The sequence below is a fragment of the Microplitis mediator genome, chromosome 2 (genome assembly GCF_029852145.1).
Source record: "Microplitis mediator isolate UGA2020A chromosome 2, iyMicMedi2.1, whole genome shotgun sequence".
NCBI lineage: Eukaryota > Metazoa > Arthropoda > Insecta > Hymenoptera > Braconidae > Microplitis > Microplitis mediator.
The window spans coordinates 24,071,207-24,078,905 of NC_079970.1; the positions used below are offsets into that span (position 1 = coordinate 24,071,207).

The following is a 7,699-nucleotide window of genomic DNA, read 5'->3' on the forward strand; positions in this document are numbered from 1 at the left end:
ATCTTGAGTAAAAAATTTTTCATAGCTTTCATTTTTTTTTTAACACCCGAGTGTCTAATCACGAGTACGAGATCTGTTGCAAAAGAGCTGTAAAGTGTAAATGTAATGTACTTGTACATGGTAATTACAATGAGGATTGTTAATGTCAGCGCAAGGTCGACGTCAGTTTCTGACGTAAATTTAAAATTATTTCCACAAGACTAGCGCCAAAAATTTGAATACATTTTTTTTACGACTCGCGCCTCCTTGAATTTTATTATTTAATAAATGAATAAATAAATAAGTGAATTAAAAATAAAATAATGACAGCAGGATAGTCATCTTAATCGAATTGCACACAATTCACTATTTTTTTATTGAGTGTGGGCGGAAGTTGTCTGGCATCAACAGTAAAGCGGATATAGAGAACAGGAAGTGAACACGCAATTATTCATGGGTTTACCGGGGGGCCGATCAAAAAGACAAATTTATAATTATTTAAATAAATCATAGTCACAGATTTTTTTTATTTGTTTAAATAAAAAAAAAAAAGAATTAAAGTCAATGCGTCATTGCTGCTAAATAATTGTTTATTTCATAACAAACCTCGTTATCTTTATTATTTATGGCAACAAGTTATTCGCAACAGCAAACTGACATCGGTATCACAAATAATTTAATTTCCGCGCTACTGCACGTGTATTACTACGCCAGTACATACTTTAATATGTATCATGAATAAATATTATTGTCCGACATCAATTACCTCACATCCACACAAAAACTCATACCTCTATCTCTATATTAATAATAAAATTTAAATTTTTTAAATTTCAAAATTTCAAAATTTCAAATTCAAATTATAAACGCGCGCATTCCCAAACTTGACAGCTAGACGTCTGATAAAAGTAATTAAAAAAAAATGATTGTAAATTAAAAGATAATTAAAATCTAAATATCAAAAAATAAGATGGCGCAATGAAAAATGGCGGCGAACGCGCATGCGTATCAATACGTCAAAAAAATAGTCCGATAAAAATAATAATCAACAATTAAATAAATAAAATAATAAACCGCGTGTTTTAAAAATAAATTTTACTTATGATAAATAATTATTTATTTTCTAATGATAATAAAAAGTATCATAGCGCACTAGTCATAAATCTATGACGTATCGATGCTTTTAAAAAAGTGACGTTTATTTATAAGCAGATATTTGAAATAAAAAAAATAAAAAAAAACAAGTGTTTTGTCGAATGTAGTGTATATATTTAGTGCGCTGGTAGTGTGTGTGGAATAATCTCGAATGTGACGTCAGTGTTAATACACCAGGACATATAACCATATAGTAGTCGTTGGTTAAAGTCTGAGTCTGGGGAACGGAGATCCAGAGGGAGCGAGAGAGAAAGAGAGAGAGGGTGCCGACGCAAAGGTGCCTGCGCAGAGGAATTTAATTTGAGGAGGTGGTCGAGGCATCCGCCGTCGTCGTCGTTGTCGTCCTCGTCATCCTCATCCTCGTATCTTACACCAATTTATTATTATTATTGATATTATTATTATTATTATTATTATTATTATTATATTTTATTAATATCAGGACATCACGGATTATAGATCAGGATAACTCGCGAGACCAAACGAGAGAGAATATTTTATGTCTGATAATAAGACAAACACCGTCATGGGTGCTCATAAGTATTAATATATATACATATACATACATATATATATATACATACATAATAAATGCGTATTGCATTACAAGTGACAGTTTAATGTAAATTACTATTTTTTTTTTAAGTAAGTACACAAAATAACTAAAATATAAATAATTTTCTACATACTGACAGATCAGTGGATTAATTAAAATAATTGTTGTGATTATTTAGTAGACGAGTTTTAAAATAGGACACACACGAGTTAAAAGTATAGATATTAAGTATAAGCAAGATTGTTATAGCCAGTGTACACTTGTTCTGAAAAGAAGTGCTTTGGAGCCTGGGGGGAGGCTAAATAAGTCAAGAGAAAATCTATCAACCTTGTCTATTGTCTGCACAACTAATAACCTTTATTTAAATTTAAAAAAAACGTTTAGATTTTATTTAAACTGTGGTTATTATTCTGCTGGATTTTAATCGCCAGCGATAAGTGAAACGTGATCGCGATCGTGGTGACCGAGTATTTTTTAAAAAGACTTTTTCAAGGTTTTATTTATTGTGGTAATTATTTATACAAAAGTTAATAGCCAGTAAAATTCCGGATCTATTTAATTGCTATTTTTGACATCAAGAATGGAGGCTACGGCAAAACATGATTTTACAGCAACAGCTGAGGACGAGTTGAGTTTTCGTAGAAATCAAGTTTTAAAGGTTTGTTTAAATATTATGTATAAGTGTGTATGGGTTTATTTATAAATTTAAACATGCGATCATATGCTATCGTTTTGTTTGTGATAATCACATGATACCGTGATACTGTTTCTACTTGGGTGTCACTACAAGTGACTTTTATTACTTTGGATTGGAATTTATATCCAGTATTTATCGCTAGTTTATTTTTTAATCTTTTTTTATTTTTTGGTATTGAAATTGGGTCTAATTAAGGTCAATTTATTTACAGATTCTGAATATGGAGGATGACATGAATTGGTACAGAGCTGAGTTGGATTCAAAGGAAGGTTTGATACCTAGTAATTACATTGAGATGAAAAATCATGAGTAAGAAATCATATATTTTTATTTATATTTAAGGTAAGAGACCTAGTATCTGATCACTAGTGTATTTGTATACCTATATATACTAAATTTTATTAAATATAGATATACAAATACGTGGAGTGATCGGATACTAGTTCACTGATCAGGTACTAGGTCTCTTACCTTACGCTTGTGCTTAAATTCAAATAATTTATGAGTAGGGAGAAGATTTTTGCCTTATTTTTTAAATGAATAGTTCAAATTTTTGATATTACGGGGAAAATATCGGTCTTAGTAAAAAAGTGTTCAAACAAAAGTTTTAGGAAATTTAATTTTCTAAAAAAAATGTCTCTTATGATTTTCTTGTACGACCAATTTTTTCACCGTAATTCAAAAATTAAGATTCATAATGAATGATTCAAAATTTGGGGAATTATGAAAATCTTAATTTTGAAATTACGGCTTTCTTAGTAGTCCTAAGAAAAAATTATAAGAGACATTTTTTTTGTAAAATTAAATTCCCTACAACTTTTGTTTGAAAACTTTTTTCATAAGACCAATATTTTCCCCGTAGTATAAAAAATTTTACACCACTAATTATTAATTATTTTTAAATCAACGCACAAATCCTGGCCCTATTTGAGAGCAAATTTATTTTTTAGTTGGTACTATGGTCGGATAACGAGAGCTGATGCAGAAAGACTGCTCTCTAATAAACACGAGGGTGCCTTTCTGATAAGAATCAGCGAGAGTTCTCCTGGAGACTTTTCATTATCTGTCAAGTATGTTTACTTTTATATATTTTTTCTATTATCATTCACGGCATAATTAAAATAGATTAGTAATTTATGGGATTTAAATTCCTCAGATGTTCTGACGGAGTCCAACACTTCAAAGTCCTGAGAGACGCGCAGGGTAAATTTTTTTTGTGGGTCGTAAAGTTCAGTAGCCTTAACGAATTAGTTGAATATCACCGCACGGCATCGGTGTCACGTTCTCAGGACGTTAAGCTGCGTGACATGATACCAGAAGAGGTAATTAATCAACCAATTAACGATTTATAGCTTCGGCATTGACGTGTCACTGATAAATTATTTTATTTTTTTATATTGTTTTCAGTGTTTAGTACAAGCGCTGTATGATTTTACGCCACAAGAACCCGGTGAACTTGAGTTCCGGAGAGGTGACGTTATCACCGTCACAGATCGCACGGATCAGCACTGGTGGCATGGGGAAATCGGAAATAGACGAGGATTATTTCCATCAACTTATGTTACACCTTATCATTCTTAGGTAATTAATTAAATAACAATAATTATAATCAATTAATAATAAATAATTGATAAAAAATTTTCAGATTATTGTTGTCAACATCCATAACGGACCATAATCGCCTATCATGTACAGACAGAATCAGATAAGCTGCTAAAATAATCATACATTATTTTCTCATCGCGTGGGCTACTTTTTTATTTTTCAAGAGGAAAAAAAAACTCGAGGAAAAATAAAGTTGAGGAAAAAAGAAAAATTATAAAAAGAAAAAAAAAATAAACATTGACTTGATTTTCATATGCCATTCTGTTGCCATTCATGTCATTATTAGCTTATAAAAATTATTATACATGTATATTATCTGATAATAATTATTACTCCATTAACTATTACTATTAATATTAATTACATTATAATTATTAATTACTTAACGTATTATAGTATCCGTTTCTGTCCCATAAGTTGCTCATCACCATAACGATTTCAATGGTTAAAAAAAAAAATAACTATTTTGTCGTAGTGTAATAATAATAAATTTTGTACTTTTTTATGTACGGACAAGCGGAATGAAATTTGATCATTTTTTTTTCTTTTTTTTTTTTATATCTATTTTTACTCGGTAATTTTAGCGTGTAATTTATTACTGATTAACACAACGTATCTTTAATTATTATTATTATTTTAAAATGTGATTATAACTATTGTTATGACAGTAAAATGAAGAAAATTGATGTATGTAGCCCACCATGAGTCTTAACTTGGCTTTTGTGTTGCAATTAAATTAAATATATAAAGTACATAGCTCGAGTGATAGCTATTCTTTTTTGATATTACGTATCATAAAGATAAATTACGACGCTAACAAAGGCCTAATATTTCGTTACATTAAAAAAAAAACTATATAATAATTTAATTATTATTATTAATTATAACTATTAATAAATACGTTGGTATGTTATTATTATTATTATATTATCATCTTATTTTCTGTTTATAAATAAAGTTAAAAGTTACATTTATTTTATATCATTTACTATACGCGCTTATGTTGATTTAAAATAAATTTATACGAAAAAAAATGTAATATTTAATATGACTTTTAAAATTATGACTCAATTTTTATGGAAATTAGCAATTAATTAATTAATTAATTAATTGTTCAGTTGCCGATTAATTTACGCACAAGTCGCATATTTTATTTATAGATATATATATTGATCTGCAATGTATGAATGAAATAATTGATAATTGAAATAAAAAGAGAAAAATATACTGATGTTTTGAATTTTTAAATTTAATTGTTAATTTTAGGCAGTCGAGCGAGCGGTAATTGCAGTAGGAAGTAAATGCAGATAACGTTCATGAGAAAATATGAGAATCTAGTTCAGTTTTCTGATAATTGATAAGTTGAGATACGGGTACGGAAAAAATAGAATTTTTATTATGGAGTATGGAATTTTTGGTGAGAAATTTATCGTAATAGTTTGCGAAGTGAATAAAGAAAACGTAAATTCAATTGAGAGAAAAATAATTTATATACATTATATTTAAATTACAAATATCTATCATAAAAATTGACTTATTTGATAAAAATTACAGTAATGGATATATTTATTGTGTTATTTAAATAATTAATTTACCCGCGGAATTTTAGCACGATCCATAAAACGAAGAAGACAAAAATAGCGAATAAAAATAAATATATTATATAGTAATTGTGTCCAGCTTTGGCCATTCTGATCACTCGAGCTACGGAGGACGTCAGCGAACCACTTGTTCGTTCGAAATCATCATCCTGGAATAAATAAAAAATAATTAGGGTTCAATTATAACAGCGAACTATCAACAGACAAATTTTTTTTTATTTATACGACAGCCTTTTAAAAATTTTTGACTGCACGTTCTCTAAGACGCAGAACTCAGTACCCAGTCTCCAGCTCCATTTAAAAAATTATTTATATAAATTTCTCTATTACAAAAATGTCTAAAATTTTTTTCATAGATTTCATAAAAATGAAACTTCATTGTCATATTTACTGATTATAGATAAAATATCATATTAAAAAAATATAAAAGTAGAAATAATTCAATTGTAAAAAAATATTGGAGCAGCAGACTGACAATTGATTTAAAAAAACAATTGTCGGGTATCTGATATTTTATGTACCTGAAGATCGGAACGTTTTTCCCGGAACGAAAATAAGAAAAAATAAATGAAAAGTAAAAAATCTACTGGATCTAGATTTCGGAAATGTTTCGCACGTCACCCGAAAATGACAGGCCACCCCCAACTATCCTTAAATTCGCCTTTAGACACAAATTTCATGAATTATTTTCATTTTCGTTGCGTGAAAAATGATACTGAAGTTAACCAACGTCTGATAATTTTTGGATTTTTTTTTAAGCAATAAATTAGTGAAAAAAAAATATTTGAAAAATTTGCACCTGTAGTTTTTTAAATTCTCTACATGTTCATATTTTTATTTGTTGTTTTTTTGTAATTGATTTGTTGAAAAAAAAATCAAAAAAATTTTAATTGTCTGCTAACTTCAGGATCATGCGTGAAAAACGTTCCGATCTTCAGGTACATGATATTTTAACTTTCATATTTAATTTTAAAAATAATAAATATGAGTAAGCAAAGATCGCTACCATATCTCTGAGAATTTTGTCTTGATATTTAACTTCAGTTCCAATATCAATAGACAAAGTTTTAAGCGCATGAATTTTATCACTAAGATCATCTTCCAGTTGATCATTCTCGTGCTCCAGGTGAGTTCGCGATGACGTTGGCAGGGGCTCGTAGCTGTAACCAGCTGAAAATAATAATTTTACATGATAAGTACATTGAATAACACGATTTTAATTAGTAAATGTCTCACCCCTCTCACCAGAATGTGATCGCCTCATTTTTTATTTTTTTTACTTCTCTTTTGATGAACAGAAAAAAAAATAGTCTTCAGAATAAATATATGGGCCTCAATAACATTTCCTGGGTTTGTTTTATCCAGTTATCTGCAATATATTGTTGTAACAAATGAATTGACACGTCATCATGTCAGTAAAAAATAATGAAATGATGAAATAGTAGAGAGTTAATTAATTAAAATTTAAATAATTAGGATAGTAATTAAAATTACCACGTCGATAGATTTTTGTTGATTAATTGAATTTGTCACGTCATTTTATAAATGATATGACATAGGAGACACGTCAAATAAACAACAAAAAATAATCCATGTGATTTAAAATTTATTGGTTATTGACAAGTCCATAGAATTTAGTTTAGTAAATTTGAATTGGCGGCGCTTTAGGCGCGCAGCTGGCGACATTTTTAAAAACTGTATTTGAATAAGTGAACACAAGTAAAGTAATTTATAGAAGAAAAAACTTCATTTCATTTTATAAAATTACAGATTTTATTAGACAGAAAAATACAAAATTAGTAATAAGTGTGAATGCAGTTAACGATTGGCAGTTTTTTTAATTTTTAAATAAGCAAATAAAATGTAAGTAAAATAAAAATTAAGAATGCGTATTTAGATCAATAAAAAATCAGTACGCGCATTTTTTTAAATTTCATTATTTTAATTTATTTGTTTATTGTAAGAAAGATGTCAATTACTCAGATCTCAATGAATTTATTGTTGATTTTTTATCCTATAACAAGGTAGAAATGTTTTGCCACCAGATGATATCAATAACTTTAAATAATTTTTAAATTCAACCTTAAGAAGTAAAGATGCGCATTA

At 28.4% G+C, this 7,699-nt stretch overlaps 2 protein-coding genes across 4 annotated transcripts; one reads left to right on the forward strand and one right to left on the reverse strand.

Annotated features, from left to right (window-relative positions):
• Positions 1 to 1,216: 1,216 nt before the first annotated feature.
• LOC130678740 (growth factor receptor-bound protein 2) lies at positions 1,217 to 5,076 on the forward strand. Of its 2 annotated transcripts, XM_057486178.1 has the most exons (7): positions 1,217 to 1,779; positions 1,869 to 2,348; positions 2,599 to 2,696; positions 3,338 to 3,457; positions 3,544 to 3,709; positions 3,795 to 3,968; positions 4,033 to 5,076. In XM_057486178.1, the coding sequence occupies exons 2-6, from the start codon at positions 2,271 to 2,273 to the stop codon at positions 3,966 to 3,968; spliced, it is 636 nt and encodes a 211-aa protein (XP_057342161.1). In that variant the 5' UTR covers positions 1,217 to 1,779; positions 1,869 to 2,270; the 3' UTR covers positions 4,033 to 5,076. The 2 variants fall into 2 exon arrangements, with proteins under 2 accessions (XP_057342161.1, XP_057342160.1); XM_057486177.1 differs by having other exon boundaries at positions 1,217 to 2,348.
• Positions 5,077 to 5,458: 382 nt separating this feature from the next.
• Positions 5,459 to 7,242, reverse strand: LOC130678741 (BET1 homolog). Of its 2 annotated transcripts, none has more exons than XM_057486180.1 (4): positions 7,088 to 7,242; positions 6,839 to 6,962; positions 6,600 to 6,763; positions 5,459 to 5,742 (listed from the first exon to the last, which is right to left on the reverse strand). In XM_057486180.1, the coding sequence occupies exons 2-4, from the start codon at positions 6,855 to 6,857 to the stop codon at positions 5,584 to 5,586; spliced, it is 342 nt and encodes a 113-aa protein (XP_057342163.1). In that variant the 5' UTR covers positions 6,858 to 6,962; positions 7,088 to 7,242; the 3' UTR covers positions 5,459 to 5,583. The 2 variants fall into 2 exon arrangements, with proteins under 2 accessions (XP_057342163.1, XP_057342162.1); XM_057486179.1 differs by having other exon boundaries at positions 6,830 to 6,962.
• Between the last annotated feature and the right edge of the window lie 457 nt (positions 7,243 to 7,699).

Bases quoted from the DNA above. Each gene is read 5' to 3' on its own strand.
- LOC130678741 (XM_057486179.1), bottom strand. From the start codon at position 6,857: ATGAGGCGATCACATTCTGGTGAGAGGG. The intron at 6,764-6,829 runs GTGAGACATTTA...TATTATTTTCAG, and splicing joins ATCACATTCTGGTGAGAGGG to CTGGTTACAGCTACGAGCCC. The intron at 5,743-6,599 runs GTAGCGATCTTT...TATTTATTCCAG, and splicing joins ACAAAATTCTCAGAGATATG to GATGATGATTTCGAACGAAC.
- LOC130678740 (XM_057486177.1), top strand. From the start codon at position 2,271: ATGGAGGCTACGGCAAAACATGATTTTACAGCAACAGCTGAGGACGAG. The intron at 2,697-3,337 runs GTAAGAAATCAT...TTTATTTTTTAG, and splicing joins ATTGAGATGAAAAATCATGA to TTGGTACTATGGTCGGATAA. The intron at 3,710-3,794 runs GTAATTAATCAA...TATTGTTTTCAG, and splicing joins GTGACATGATACCAGAAGAG to TGTTTAGTACAAGCGCTGTA.